The sequence below is a fragment of the Telmatherina bonti genome (assembly GCF_933228915.1).
Source record: "Telmatherina bonti genome assembly, chromosome: 3".
Taxonomy (NCBI): domain Eukaryota; kingdom Metazoa; phylum Chordata; class Actinopteri; order Atheriniformes; family Telmatherinidae; genus Telmatherina; species Telmatherina bonti.
In genome coordinates, this window is record NC_136621.1 from 37,404,959 (window position 1) to 37,420,821 (window position 15,863).

The 15,863-nt window shown below is 42.8% G+C and overlaps 1 protein-coding gene across 1 annotated transcript; it reads left to right on the forward strand.

Moving 5' to 3' along the window:
- Window positions 1-1,309: 1,309 nt before the first annotated feature.
- On the forward strand, window positions 1,310-14,862 carry LOC306774773 (arf-GAP with dual PH domain-containing protein 2-like; the record flags this gene model as incomplete). Its single annotated transcript, XM_079264940.1, has 11 exons — window positions 1,310-1,397; window positions 1,818-1,948; window positions 2,273-2,364; window positions 4,179-4,267; window positions 10,594-10,706; window positions 10,815-10,961; window positions 11,156-11,239; window positions 12,338-12,400; window positions 12,500-12,577; window positions 14,489-14,717; window positions 14,834-14,862. 11 exons carry the CDS (start codon window positions 1,310-1,312, stop codon window positions 14,860-14,862), a joined length of 1,143 nt encoding a protein of 380 aa, XP_079121066.1.
- Window positions 14,863-15,863: the final 1,001 nt, after the last annotated feature.

Genomic DNA, 15,863 nt, shown 5'->3' on the forward strand with positions numbered 1-15,863 from the left:
TCACCACACTACTGATCCAGCTGCACTGGTTAAAATTCTGGTTTAAATTTATAGAGCCTTACATTACCAAGCACCTGGTTATATCAGGGACCTTTTACAGCCATATGTTCCCAGCAGGTCTTTGAGATCTGCTGACCAGGGTCTTCTGGCTGTTACACAAACACAGCTTAAAACTAAAGGTGACAGAGTCTTCGCAGCAGTGGCTCCTGCTCTCTGGAACTCTCTGCTTCTCAGCCAGACAACGGTGGACTCATTCATTCATTCATTAGCTGAATCGCTTAATCCTATCAAGGGTCGCAGGGGAGCTGGAGCCTATCCCAGCAGCCTTTGGGTGAGAGGCAGGGTACACCCTGGACAGATTACCAGTCCATCACAGGGCCACACAAAGGGACAAACATGAAAACACTCACGCTCACTCCTAGGGACAATTTAGATTTACCAATTAACCTAACATGCATGTCTTTGGACGGTGGGAGGAAGCCGTAGTACCCGCAGAGAACCAATGCATACATGGGAAGAACATGCAAACTTTACACAGAAAGGCCACCATTTGAGCCCAGCTGAGGATCGAACCTTCTTGCTGTGATGCCACCGTGCTAACCACTACACCACCGTGCAGCCCCATCAGCGGACTCAATGATCTCTTTTAAAATAGCATTTAAAAACTTATCTTTTCAAAACTTTCTTTTTCTTTAGTTTTTAGGTTCTTTTATGATTTGAGTTTTTGTGTTTTATTGTGAAGCACTTTGTGATTTTATTTTGAAAAGTGCTGTATAAATAAACATTTACTTCCTTAGAGAGACCAAGCCTTTCTTTACAAAAGTCATTATTGGCACGGCTTGTCAAAAAAAAAAAAAAAGGCTTAATGCATCAGTGATCAACACACTGTCCCTACATAGTTTTTATTGTTTGTTTTTATTCTTTTTTGTAGGTTGCTGTAAAATTCTCTAAGCTATATATTCCACTAAATTCAGTGCACATAACCCAACACAGCATCAGTCCATCACACCAGCCAAACCTGGGTTTCTATGAGTCCATCAGCAGATAGGCGATCGCACTGCAGTAGAGTGACGTCTGTTTCACTTCCTTTCTCTATTTCTGGACCTCTACATTTGTGTGCAGAACAATTAACTTCATGATGCTGCCCTGGTAAGAGGAAATACTGAGCCAGTGAGAAGATATACTGTTTTCACCTGCTCAGAGCAGAATTGCTCTGTACAGATGTGTGGAATCAATATGGAGTTAAACTCTCGTTGCTGTTTGAGTTGGATTTGACTTTCACCTGGAGAGAAGTTAAGTGTCTTTATCTATGGCCACTCTGGGGAGAAATAACAGATTCCTGTTGGAATTGGTGCGGCAGCCAGGAAACAACTTGTGTGCAGACTGTGGAGCTCCTGGTGAGTAAAACCAAACAGATCCATGACAACAAAACCTGTACATTTTGGTCAATAAGTTCGGTTTGTTTCATTTTCACTGAACTACTCTGTTGTTTTAGGTTAAAATGGCGTTTTTGCTTAAGTTTAACTGTAGTAAACAACAGCTCAAAGCCACTAATGTTATTGTGATAAGAATGACGTCTAAAATTACATTTTATAACCAAGTCACATTTTATGCTTAACCTGTTTAAGGGGAAGCAGATAGCTGCTGTATATCTGTCAGATGAGCTCATTGTTCCTCTTATAAGCTTCAACATTTTACTATCAAGTCTTTTTTTTTTATTTTTTTTTTTTTTACAGTTTTTGTGACAGCTGATTTAAAGACAACAAATGGGCTGTTTCACCTATTAAAAAATAACCCCTGATTATTTCTGCTCACAGAGCCTGACTGGGCCTCTTACACTCTTGGTGTGTTTGTGTGCCTGAACTGTTCAGGAATGCATCGTAACTTATCCGATGTCAGTAAAGTCAAATCCATTCGGCTGGATTACTGGGAAGATTCGCTTGTAGAGGTATTGATTTGAGGATTGTTTTATATATGGAGTGTAATTTATGTTTTTTTTTTTTTTTTTTTATCTTTCTTTCAAATCTCTCTGTTTGTTTCTGTATTTTTTTTTTTTTTAGCAATTCTTTGAAAGTATCTCTTCCTACATTATAAACTGGCCTATTTTTAACATCCCATTTGCTTTATTTTAGGAATGTGTCTTATCATGATATCTGTGCATGATTAGCTCATAATCACTTTGAGTAAATGCTGTGGATCTGGAAATATGAAGGAAAACGTGTGAATAAATGAATATTTTCAGATTTTTTTTTACCTCATCATGTGGTTTCAGTTCATGAAGGAGAGAGGAAATTCTGCGGTCAAAGCCATTTTTGAGAAGTGTGTCCCAGCCTTTTTCTACAGACCACAACAAAAAGACTGTGTGTGAGTGACAAACACCACTTTTACCACACGCTCACCTCATTCCCTGAGCAGAAGTAGAAGTGAAGGGTCAACAAAGTCTTTCTTTAGTGAATGAGAGGAGAGGTCATGGTGCATATCTGAAAGGAGGAACTATTCTGTATGAAGCTGAATCCAGGAATGGAGTTCATACCAGCGAAACAAACAAACACACGTGTCATTGACACAGCTCGTGTTTACGCAGATAGACTTTACCTGCTAATGTGTGCGGTGAAATTCAAAGTGTTGATCACTTTGTGCTGCATAGTCATACATATACTCAACTTTTAACAGTGTAAAAGAAATAATAACACTTAATACGAAAGGTGAGAGAATGACTAAGAGATAACTATAATAAGTTAGCCGGTTAAAACAACCCACCTACGTAGATATTTCCCACCGGTTAAATTTAATTATACTTAGAATTTTTCCAGTCATGCCGACCACTCAAAGCGCTTTACACTATATGTCATAGTCACACATTCACACACACTCTCATACCCCAATAGACACATTATGGGGCAATGCAGGGTTCAGTGTCTTGCCCAGGGACACTGAAGCTTGTTCCATCCTCCACGAGAAGAAAGAACTGAGTTCTTGTTCTCAAGGCTGCAAGAACAAGAAAAACTTCTTTCGTCATGTCCATCTATCCTCCAGGAGAAGCAGGGGGGGGGTTCATGGCTTTATGTGCCATGAACCCGGTTGTTACCTCCGCCAAGGAGGTTATGTTTTTACCGGCATCTTTTTGCTCAAGATAACTCAAAAGGTTACGGACGGATTTTTGTAAACATCTCAAGAATTGTTGGAAATGTGAAAATGAAGAACTGATTAAATTCTGGTGGTGATCCGGATCACCGTCTGGATTCAGGATTCTTTAACACTGTGCTTGGCGGAGGTTTCCGCTCTCCGACTGCTTTTCTAGTTTCATGTAAAAAATGTTGGTACTTTCTCACCACTTCCATCAGCTGTTTTATCAAAACAATCCGTTTTACCTGCAACAGGAAAAGCGCGGAAGCAGCAACTCCGCTTCATGTTTTCTCCATGTTAACCACGCCCACCTCAAATGACCGACCAATCACACGATACTTCTCGGAGCCCCGCAAGAAAAAAGTTCTGCCAGCCCGATGTGTCGAGAACTGTCTTCAAACACGTCCCCGAGAACAAAATGACGTCATTTTCTTCTCGGAGCCTCGAGAACAAGAAAAAAGTTCTGGCTTCCCGTGGAGGATGGAACAAGCTTTATACATGTAGTCAGGTGAAGCTGGAATCGGTCCTCCGGGTTCCTCCTGAGCTACAGCCGCCGTGGTTGCACTTTCTCTTTGTAAGCAGAGTTTTATTGACTGTAGTTACGGTTATTCCTCTAAGTGTAGTTTTAGTTGTAGGATAAAAACATTTTTTCATATTGTGATTGGTTTGCGTCACCATCCTGACGATAACAGTTTAAAAAGAGTGAACCACAGGATGTGATGTATCCTCAAGGGGGATTCAGATTCCCCTGATGCAGGGAGAACTGTGTAGATAAGTGCTGAGAATGGATGATCTCCTGGTCCAACTTAATGAAGTCTTTTTGTTCTGAGTCACCGTGCAGCTGGTGAACCATATGATGCAGTAGGTTCAGGTACTCGGTACGCAGCACCAGTAGATGGACGGTAGGCGTCTCTGAGTGATGTTATCCTTCCTCAGCACCCTGAGGAAACAAAGTCTCTGCTGGGCCTTGTCCAGCAGTTTAGAGGTGTTCCTGCTCCAATAGATGTTTGCTACCAGAAGTACGTGCAAATAAAATCTTTCTTCTCCCCTAGTGTTCTTAAGGATCAATGGATCCACGCAAAGTATGAAAGACGGGAATTTACAGGAGAAAACAAGGGCTTTCTTGAAGCTTATACCTCAGGTAACTACCCTGCTGTAAGAAGGTAATATTAAGAAATGTAGCTGTTTTTGCAGGTGTTTTTAGTTGCATGAGATGTCTTGACATGGAACAGTGTTGACTATGATGTCGGATTGCATGTTAGAGATGCTAAGCCAAGAGAATTGTCCAGGAGAGATCTCTGCTTTGCATTAACAAGGAAAAGGATACATTGAATTGAATGTTCCTTGAGCTACAGCTGGAAGCATAGTTCACAAGTTTCCAGGTGAAGGAACAGTGGCTGCAACACCTGGATGTGGCAGAAAGAGGAAGCTATCAATCGCTGCAGGTGGTCAAAACCCCTTGACTGACTGCAAAAGACCTGCAGCAAGACTTAGTGGCAGCAAGTACTGAGGTTTCAGTTTCCACAGTAAGATGCATGCTACACACTGGAAGGCTCCATCTCCACCAAAAGCACAAGAAAAGTCCTCTTCAATCTGCTCAACATTACAGAAATAAGCCAAAGAGGTTCAAGGAGAGATGGATTCAACCAAGTATCAGAAAATCCTGAGAGACCAAAGCTTGGTTTCAAAACAAGTCCTGGAAAATATTAGAGCGGAAATCGCAGTCACAGTCAGTCTTTGGCAGGATTTGATAAAGGCCGTTGCAGCACACAAACCCAAGCTTTGCCCATGAGGAATGAGCTATGGTTCCACAGGAACCCTGCAGGAAGCTGATGTCTGGCTACACATCACATTTCCAGCAGGTCAAAAGGATGCTTTACTAAGGACTTAAAATGCTAGTCATGAAGTTGCAAAGAGCTGCAAGATTTTGCCAATAAACCAGATTTTCAGTGGGGGTCTAATCCTTTTCACTGCAACTGTACATGTGGGATATGTTATCCAGAAGTGGACATCATTCAGCCCTGCGATGGACTGGCAAGCTGTCCATGGTGTACCCTGCCTTTCACCCAAAGACTGCTGGGATAGGCTCCAGCTTCCCTCCGACCCTTCATCGGACTAAGCGATTAGGATAATGGATGGATCCAAGACAGCTGACAATCTTCCCAAAACCAGAAGTTTCATTAAGTTTATCCCACGGTCGGACTTAACAATTCTCAGAAAACTGCAAAAAAAGAAAAAAGAAAAAGAAAAAACAAACAACATATAAAAAGAGCTGCATCTTCCACCCTACATGTCTCAGTTAGTATATTAAATATTCAGAGCTGGGGTTTTTGACATGAGCTTTTTTTTACCAATATCTAACATACTTGTCCAACTCTTAATTTCTGATACCGATATCAACCAAACAAACAAATATATCTGTAAAACTATAGATGGCATCTCTTATAGTTTGTCATTTTGAGTTAGAGGAGACATAGCTGAAGAGTTTAATATATAATATTCACTTATTGTGTTTACTGTGTGAAGCTTATCCTTAAAAAAAGTAAAAACCGATACCAATAATTATATTGCATTTTAATGCCGATATCGGCCAATAATATCCATTTATAATAGTAGAATTTGAAAAAGCAGTGAGTGGAACAGTGTCCTGTGGAGAGATCATCCCAAGCTGCAGATATTTGGACATGATGCACCATGTTTGGGCAAAAACAACTTCTTCCTAACATTTTTTGGCAAACGATGCTGGTTTTGCAGCCACCTGGATAACTTAGCCACTGGTTAAATCATGACATTCTCCATGTTCCAAAGTATCTGCCAGGTTAATCCTGGCCTGTAACAGTGAAACACACAAAAAGGAGTCAATGCCCAAATTTAAATTTTTATTTTTTATTTTGCAAGAGGGGAAGCAGCCTCAAACCAGCAGTAGGGATGGGAAAATCAGATTTTTTTGCTTCACAATTTAAAAAAAAAAAAATTTGTTAGTTTTTTTGGTTAATAATCTACTTTTTTTTTTTTTCAAATAAACAAAATTAATCCATTATAAAGTTTTTTGTCATTTTTATTGTTTTCATTAATTTTTTTTTTTTTACTTGTCTTCTTGGGTATTATTTTTATTTTATTTATTTTTTGTTTTTAATCTACAAAAATCAGAAATATTGAGGAATTGTGAGAATTGCAATTTAAATCAAATCGGCACCCAAAAAAAATCAGAATCAAATTGAATCGGGGCAAAAGCATATCATCACAGCCCTGACCTGCAGGGTCAGAGATTGTCCCCACTGGACTGCTCCCCTCAAGCATTTCTTATTAAATAAGTAAATACAAGTTAATGCAACAATTCCATATATAGTGAAGCAATGCAAAACAAATAAGAGAAAATAATATTAATGTCATCGTCATAGACCCCTATGACGATGACAAACCTGGGCATAAATGTTCCCTTGCCCGGACGCGGGTTACCGGGACCCCCCTCTGGAGCCAGGCCTGGAGGCGGGGTACGAGAGCGAGCGTCTGGTGGCCGGGCCTTCGCCCATGGGGCCCGGTCGGGCTCAGCCCGAAAGGGTTACATGGGCCCCACCTCCCGTGGGCTCACCATCTGCGGGAGGAGCCGTAGGGGTCGGGTGCAATGTGAGCTGGGCGGCAGCAAGGGGCGGGGACCCTGGCGGTCCGATCCCCGGCTGCAGAAGCTGGCTCTAGGGACGTGGAACGTCACCTCTCTGGTGGGGAAGGAGCCTGAGCTTGTGCGCGAGGTTGAGCGGTTCAGACTAGATATAGTTGGACTCACCTCGACGCATGGCTTGGGCTCTGGAACCAGTACCCTCGAGAGGGGCTGGACCTTCTTCCACTCTGGAGTTGCTCATGGTGGGAGGCGCCGAGCAGGTGTGGGCATTCTCATCAGCCCCCAGCTTGGTGCCTGCACATTGGGGTTTACCCCGGTGGATGAAAGGGTAGTTTCCCTCCGCCTCCGGGTGGGGGGACGGGTCCTGACTGTTGTCTGTGCTTATGCGCCGAACAGCAGTTCAGAGTACCCACCCTTTCTGGGGTCCTTGGAGGGAGTGCTGGAGGGTGCTCCTTCTGGGGACTCCATTGTTCTGCTGGGGGACTTCAATGCTCACGTGGGCAATGACAGTGAGACCTGGAGGGGAGTGATTGGGAGGCATGGTCCCCCCCCTCTGAACCCAAATGGTGTTTTGTTATTGGACTTCTGTGCTCGTCATGGATTGTCTATAACGAACACCATGTTCCAGCATAAGAGTGTCCATATGTACACCTGGCATCAGGATTCCCTGGGCCGCAGTTCAATGATCAACTTTGTAGTCGTATCGTCGGACCTGCGGCCACATGCCTTGGACACTCGGGTGAAGAGGGGGGCGGAGCTGTCAACTGATCACCACCTGGTGGTGAGTTGGCTCAGATGGTGGGGGAGGAAGCCGGTCAGAGCTGGCAGGCCCAAACGTGTTGTGAGGGTCTGCTGGGAACGTCTGGCTGAGTCCCCTGTCAGAGCGAGCTTCAACTCCCACCTTCAGCAGAGCTTCGAACATGTCCCGGGTGAGGCGGGGGACATTGAGTCCGAATGGGCTGTGTTCCGTGCCTCTATTGCTGAGGCGGCCGGCCGGAGCTGTGGCTGCAAGGTCGTTGGTGCCTGTCGTGGCGGTAATCCCAGGACTCGTTGGTGGACACCAGCAGTGAGGGATGCTGTCAAGCTGAAGGAGTCCTATCGGGCCTTCTTGGCCTGTGGGACTCTGGAGGCAGCTGATGGGTACCGACGGGCTAAGCGGCATGCGGCTTCGGCCGTTGCCGAGGCAAAAACTCGGGCATGGGAGGAGTTCGGCGAGGCCATGGAGAAAGACTTCCGGACGGCTTCGAGGAGATTCTGGTCCACCTTCCGGCGGCTCAGGGGGGGGAAGCAGTGCTCCGTCAATACTGTGTACAGTGGAGATGGGGAGCTGCTGACCTCAACTCGGGACGTTGTGGGTCGGTGGAGGGAATACTTCGAAGACCTCCTCAATCCTACCAACACGGCTTCCCATGAGGGAGCAGAGCTGATGGACTCAGGGGTGGACTCTTCTATCTCTGGGGCTGAAGTCACTGAGGTGGTCAAAAAGCTCCTTGGCGGCAAGGCCCCGGGGGTGGATGAGATCCGCCCGGAGTTCCTTAAGGCTCTGGATGCTGTGGGGCTGTCCTGGCTGACACGCCTCTGCAGCATCGCGTGAACATCGGGGGCAGTACCGCTGGATTGGCAGACTGGGGTGGTGGTCCCCCTTTTTAAGAAGGGGGACCGGAGGGTGTGTTCCAATTACAGGGGAATCACACTCCTCAGCCTCCCTGGTAAGGTCTATTCAGGGGTCCTGGAGAGGAGGGTCCGCCGGATAGTCGAATCCCGGATTGAGGAGGAGCAGTGTGGTTTTCGTCCTGGTCGCGGAACAGTGGACCAGCTCTATACCCTCTCTGGGGTCCTGGAGGGGGCATGGGAGTTTGCCCAACCAGTCTACATGTGCTTTGTGGACCTGGAGAAGGCATTCGACCGTGTCCCCCGGGGGCTCCTGTGGGGGGTACTCCGGGAGTATGGGGTACCGGACCCCCTTGTACGAGCTGTCCGGTCCCTGTACGACAGGTGTCAGAGCTTGGTCCGCATTGCCGGTAGTAAGTCGGATTCGTTTCCGGTGAGGGTTGGACTCCGCCAAGGCTGCCCTTTATCACCGATTCTGTTCATAACTTATATGGACAGAATTTCTAGGCACAGCCGAGGGGTTGAGGGGATCCGACTTGGTGGCCTCAGGATTGGGTCCCTGCTTTTTGCGGATGACGTGGTCCTGTTGGCTTTGTCTGGTCGTGATCTCCAGCTCTCGCTTGAGCGATTCGCGGCCGAGTGTGAAGCGGCTGGGATGCGAATCAGCACCTCAAAATCTGAGACCATGGTCCTCAGCCGGAATAGGGTGGATTGCCCTCTCCGGGTTGGGAGTGAGGTCCTGCCTCAAGTGGAGGAGTTTAAATATCTCGGGGTCTTGTTCACGAGTGAGGGAAGGATGGAGCGTGAGATCGACAGACGGATCGGTGCGGCGTCTGCAGTAATGCGGGCTCTGCGCCGGTCTGTCGTGGTGAAGAAGGAGCTGAGCCAGAAGGCGAAGCTCTCGATTTATCAGTCGATCTACGTTCCTACCCTCACCTATGGTCATGAGCTGTGGGTCGTGACCGAAAGAACGAGATCTCGTATACAGGCGGCTGAAATGAGTTTCCTCCGCAGGGTGGCCGGGCTCTCCCTTAGAGATAGGGTGAGGAGCTCGGTCATCCGGGAGGGGCTCAGAGTAGAGCCGCTGCTCCTTCGCATCGAGAGGAACCAGTTGAGGTGGCTCGGGCATCTGGTCAGGATGCCTCCTGGACGCCTCCCTGGTGAGGTGTTCCAGGCACGTCCCTCGGGGAGGAGACCCCGGGGAAGACCCAGGACACGCTGGAGGGATTACATCTCTCGGCTGGCCTGGGAACGCCTCGGGATCCCCCCCGCAGAGTTGGCAAATGTGGCTGGGGAGAGGGAAGTCTGGGCTTCCCTGCTTAGGCTGCTGCCCCCGCGACCCGACCCCGGATAAGCGGCAGAAGATGGATGGATGGATGGAATATTAATGTACTCTTTCTTAGGAGACTGCGCTCGTATCTGCCAGAGTGGCTCCAGCTGTTTAGAGAAACAAGAACAGACAGAAAACTGCAGCAATAAAACGGGTCAAAATCAGAGATGATCAGAATAAATGAGAACTAAGAAATGAATGAGATTATAACATCAGTGATAACATATATGTACAATTAATCCAACAGTATCCATTCGTTTTCTATACCAGCTTATCCAGTTCAGCATGAAAAGGCTCCAGTTGGAGGGCTCCAAAGGACCAGTCTCCAGTCCACCACAGGGTCTGTTTACCAAAGTACTCTGAGTCAAACATGAAGCCATCTGTCAGAGAGCTAAAACATGGCTGGATGTGATTCAATGCAACAAGACAAGGACCCCAAACACGTCAACAAAGCTACAAAAGAACGGATGAGAAAGAAAAGAATCAGTGTGGAGTAATATCCCAGTAAATCCAGACCTCAACCCGACTGACAGGCTCTGCTGGGACCTCCAGAAAGCTGTGCACACACAAAGACCTGCAGAACTCCATAAACCTAAGTAATGATGTCAAGAAAAATGGGCCCAAATTCCTCCACAATGATTTAAGAGCCTGATAACATCACACAGAAACAATCCCTCCAAGTTGTAGCGGCTAAATTTGGTTCTACATGCTGTTGAATGATGGGGTGTGTTTAGTTTCTCACACACTGCTTCTGCATCAAGGCTTAGATTGTATTAAGCAAATAATACACACTGTTATACATCATGTATGGGTTATATTTCCCTGACTTAAGATTTAATTACATCGTGCTTGTCCTCATATGTAAAACCGTTGAACTGAAAGAGGATGATCATTCCTTTTCTGCCAGATCTATACGAGTCAACACTCTGGAAAAAAGGCAAAGACAACAAGCAGTTTCTGAAGAGGATCTTCGTTCTGTCACAGAAAGATTTCACCCTCAGATACTTCATCAAAGAGGAAGTGAGTTCTTCTTCTAATTCATGTTTGTGAATAGATTCAGTCAACTTTAATCAGATGCTTTTTTTGTTTTCAATAAAAATGTTTCTCAATCTTTTTATTGATATCAAGTCCAAAGTTCCCAAAGCTGTCATTAGCATGAAGGACCTGAAGGTAGAATTCCAGCCGGAGAAGATCGGTCACGCGCACGGTCTGCAGATTTCCTATCTGGAAGATGAACGTACGAGGAACCTGTTTGTTTACCACGAGGATGGGCAGGTGAGACCAAAGCTGCAACGCTAGACAAGTAAGAGACGACAAAAATCACTGCATGCTTTAAATCCTGCACATGATCTGAGCTGAGCGACACGATTTCATCGATCCAGATACACTCCTGCACACTTTCAGGAAGAGCTCCAGCAGCTCACATGGTCGTCTTCATGATGAATTGTTTTGTATCTGACCTTTTCCAGGTGATCGTCTCCTTTTTCAACGCTGTTCGGGCTACACGCTTTGCCTACCTCCTGAAGAAACACCCAACTCTTCGAAACAATGACGTGAGAGATGTTCTTTAAGTTTGATTGCGTATTTAGATTCCAGTGTCTGGTGATGTGATTAAAATGAAATGAAAATGCATCAACACATCATATTTTTGCATTTCTCTCTGGAAGATAAAAGCATGTGAATAAGGGTGATTTTATTTTCCAAGTGACTGCATGCAGCATTGCCTTGCAGAACTGGTCAATGTCGTGCACAGATGGAAAGTCCTCTTAAAGATATGGCCTGGCATTTGAAAGAACATCTATTTGCAGTGGGATCACGTTAAACTATGCTCTACTGTTATATTTATTTTATTTGTAACATTTTTGCATTTAACGCTTGGTTTTTTTGTTTTTTTTAATGCTTCGTTGTATGTATTTCCTTTATATGGTATAATTAATTACTTAATTTATTCTTGTATTTAGATTATGGTGAGGTTCTCGATAAGCCCTAATAGGGTTTCCAACCTCCCAGCACTGCAATTTACATTATTTTTTACGTGTTTTGTCTATCATTTGAACCTTTCCTCTTACTTTTTTTTCTCTATGAATGTCCTCCTGTTACTTTTAAAGTGCAAACTCAAATAAACAAATCAAATAAACAAATTTAAAACGACAGGACAGAATCACCTCCATGTGGGAGCGTGTTTGTCTTGTTCGCTTAAACCGCTGATCAATAAAAAACAAACAGCTCTGGTTTAGTTCCCTCAGCTCCACAGACGACACACACCCCTCCTGAAAATGTTCCTTCCAGTTGTTTTCGCTTTGAAGAACTCTTTCTTCCAGCTTTTCCATGAGCAGGAGTTATTTTAAAACCATTTAGTCTCAGATGTTAACAACTCTTTCATCGGTCAGAATTGTTTGTACACCGACATACAGACAGGGTTTATATCTGCAAACACACACACACACACACACACACACACACACACACTAACTGCATTTAGAGTCACACACTTGCAGGTAAATGATTAAATGCAGCAATGTAAGAAAAGTAGTGAATATTGTTTCATTTTTATATCTAAAAATGATCAAATTAATCATGTATAAACACAAACAAACAGTGTGAAGTGTCGTTAAAGTTCATTTAACAGCTTTTCTCTTGTTTCTTTGCAGTTAATACCCCAGATTACTCCACACTGCCTGATGGAAGGGTACATGGAGAAAACCGGCCCAACGGTTGGTGTTGCTGACTCTACTGATTGTGTCACTTTGTTCATGTTTACACTATTTTATCTGCTAAATTAATTGCCTGGCTTGGTGTGTTTGTGTTTTCAGCAACGGGAGCCTTTTAAGAAGAGGTGGTTCACGCTGAGCTCGATGAACAGGAAGCTTCTGTATTTTAAATCTCCACTGGTAATACACAGAAAATATGAGACAAAGATGCAAGAAATGCAATGATTTAAATCGGGGGTGTCAAACTGGAGTTACAGTGGGCCACACCAGTAAGATAGCAGGATAATAACATCATGTATGAAAGATGAAAACTTTATTTCCACCTTTGTTTTAGTGCAAATACAAAAAAAGTAGTGAAAAGCAACCAATCACAAGAAGCGCAGTAACAGTATCTCACCTGTAGATGGTGTGTATTTGTTATTTTTATGGGGAATAATCAATACATGCCATCTACAGGCGAGATGCTGTTACTGCTTTCTGATTGGCTGCGGTTTCAGCCGTCTACCTTTTTCTACGTCACTTCCTGTCTTCACGTTTTAGATGCAGTTGTAAAATTCTTACAGAAACTTCTCCAAAAGCCCAAATAGTGTATTTCTAAGTTTGTTTTTATTCAACGTCAGTTCCAACAATATTTTTCTAAATACTGATTTAAAGGGTTTCTGATCTGCAACGTGTTCTTTAATTTAAAATTAAATTAAATTATACATAAATTATACATAAATTAAATTATTTATATGTCCATAAAGTCTCTTTACAGCTTAAAGCTTTTTTATTTATGTGTGACGACTAATACTAAGCAAATTTCTTCCATGTAATCTGCTATTAAATTTGTAAATAACACTTCACCGGTGTATTTCAGGTTTCATTTTAAAGAAATAACTTCTTTTTAATAGAACCTGAAAATCAGCTTCTCCTCAAGAAAATGCACAATGTCTGTTGTAGTTCATTGAGACAAAATTGGATACAAACAGTCAGGACTAAAAGAATAATTATTCTATTTAATTCTATTCTACAGTCATTTAGCAGAACCTTTTATCCTAAGCAACTTACACGTGAGTGAGAACAACACAAGCATGAAATCAAACAGTAGAGGACATCGTAGGAAGGTGCTAGTGGACTGTCCAGTTGGACGCAGATCCTTGCATGAAGTGCTACAGGAGTAAAGGTAGACGGGAGCCGTTTGAGTTATTGTTTTGTAAGCCAGAAGCAAAGCTTTAAATTTGATGCGTGCTGCGACCTGAAGCCAGTGAAGTGTGATTAGCTGCGGAGTGACATGAGCTCGTTTGGGTTGGTTGAAAACCAGACTCGCTGTGGCGTTCTGGATCATCTGCAGAGGTTTAATAGAGCAAACAGGCAGACCTGCCAGTAGGGAACTGCAGTAATCGATGCGTGAGATGACCAGAACCTGAACCAACAGCTGAGTCGTTTGTTCTGTCAGGTACGTCTGATTCTCTTGATGTTGTAGAGAGCATATTGGCAGGTACAGGCAACCGAGGCAACATGGACCTTAAAGGTCAACTGGTCATCCACCATGACCCCAAGATTCCAAGCAGCAGGCGTAGGAACAAGTCTGATTATGGAAGACATGCAGCATCACATCCCTCAATTTGCGCATGGCAAAATAAATTTAAGACAACCTAGAAAAATAGAAGAAAACAGATATTGAGGCATATAAGAAGGGACTAAAAGTCTTGCATATCTGTTTTCCTTTTTGTAATAATTTCCCAAAGAAAAAATATCTGTTGATTTGCTTTTTTAATACATTTTTTAAATTGTAAAAAGACTTTCTGAACATGCTGTAAAGCCAGTTGATCAAACTAGAGGGATTTGTGATTATATCAAATGTACCAATATTATTGACACGCATTTATTGTGTGATTTGATGTCAGATTATATTTTATCACATTACAGTATGTAAATTTCCTTCCATCCTATTCTGAGTGTTATTCACTCCCCAAAACAAAAAAAAACAAACCCTGTTTGGTCCAGTTATCAGGTCAACCTGTGCAAGCACCTCTCAGCACATATGTGCACACCTGGCAGAGCTGAGCAACAAACAGCCACCGTTTTCTTCATTCTTCTGCCTGTTAGGATGCCACAGAGCTGGGGGCTGTCTTCATCGGCACGGAGAACCATGGCTACTCCGTTTCAGAGAGCAGCGGTCGGTGCACAAGAGGAGGCCGGTGGCACCGCAGTGTCACTCTGGAGACTCCAGGGAGGCAGTTTGTGTTTATGTGCGAGCAGGAGCAGGAGCAAAGGGAGTGGGTGGAGGCCTTCAGGAAAGTCATCTCTCAGCCAATGACGCCAGAAGACTACGCTAGTACGATCGTCATTTTTTACATATATATTTTTCCTATATTCATCACTGAATGATTTATTGATCCGGAAAAGAAGCTTTTAAGTGAATTCTTATTTCCATATTTGTCTGTCATACAGATGAAGCCACTCTGCGACGGGGGAAATGATGCCTGCAGACGTCACACCTGAGATAAGGCTTGGACATCAGAAGTGGTTGAAGGAAATTGTGTTATTTCCATCATTACCACAAGGAACACTTGTAAAATCTTTCTTTTTAATTTAGTTTGTATTTACTGGAACTAAATATTATATTTATTAGAATTTTCTTTAAACTTTGCAAATCATTTTTATTTGATGATATTTTGTATGTTAGGTCTAAATTAACTTCCACATTTTTTCACACACTTGTCATATTTGCTATCTGAAGATCTATTAAACTTTTATTTAGAATAAATGTTGTAAATCTCCATTTAATGGCTTATTTAGAGGTAGAGCTAAAAAATGATTATTACATTTTGATTCATGTTGTGCTTTGACCTGACACTAGAAATGACAGAAATAAGTGAGGAAGCAGATTTTTAATTTAATTTCATCAACAATTTCTTAGTGTTGATATTATCCTCAGGCAACCACTCATTGGCCATACATGTATATATATATATATATATATATATATATATATATATATATATATATATATATATATATATATATATATATATATATATATATATATATATATAAATATATATATATATATATATATATATATATATATATATATATATATATATATATATATATATATATATATATATATATATATATATTGAAATCTTGCTCAGTCTTTGCAAAACCTCTGAAGAACATGAGAAAAACTTCTCATTTTGAGTTAAGATGAGATTGTAAAGTTTGAAAGGGGCTTGCACTTAGACAAAAGCTTAGCATAGTGATGGGGATGTTATTTTCCTTAAAAATGTTCTCCTTCTATCAGACCAGGACTCTTTGTTAGTAACCAGAAAAATAGAAGACGCAGAAGGCAATCTTGTACTTTAATTACTTTAATCTTATACTTTAATTACTAATAAAGGTTGGAAATGTTTTTGATAGAAATACATTTAAACTATTCAGAATGCACCATAAATATCTCCACCTAAATTATTTTAGG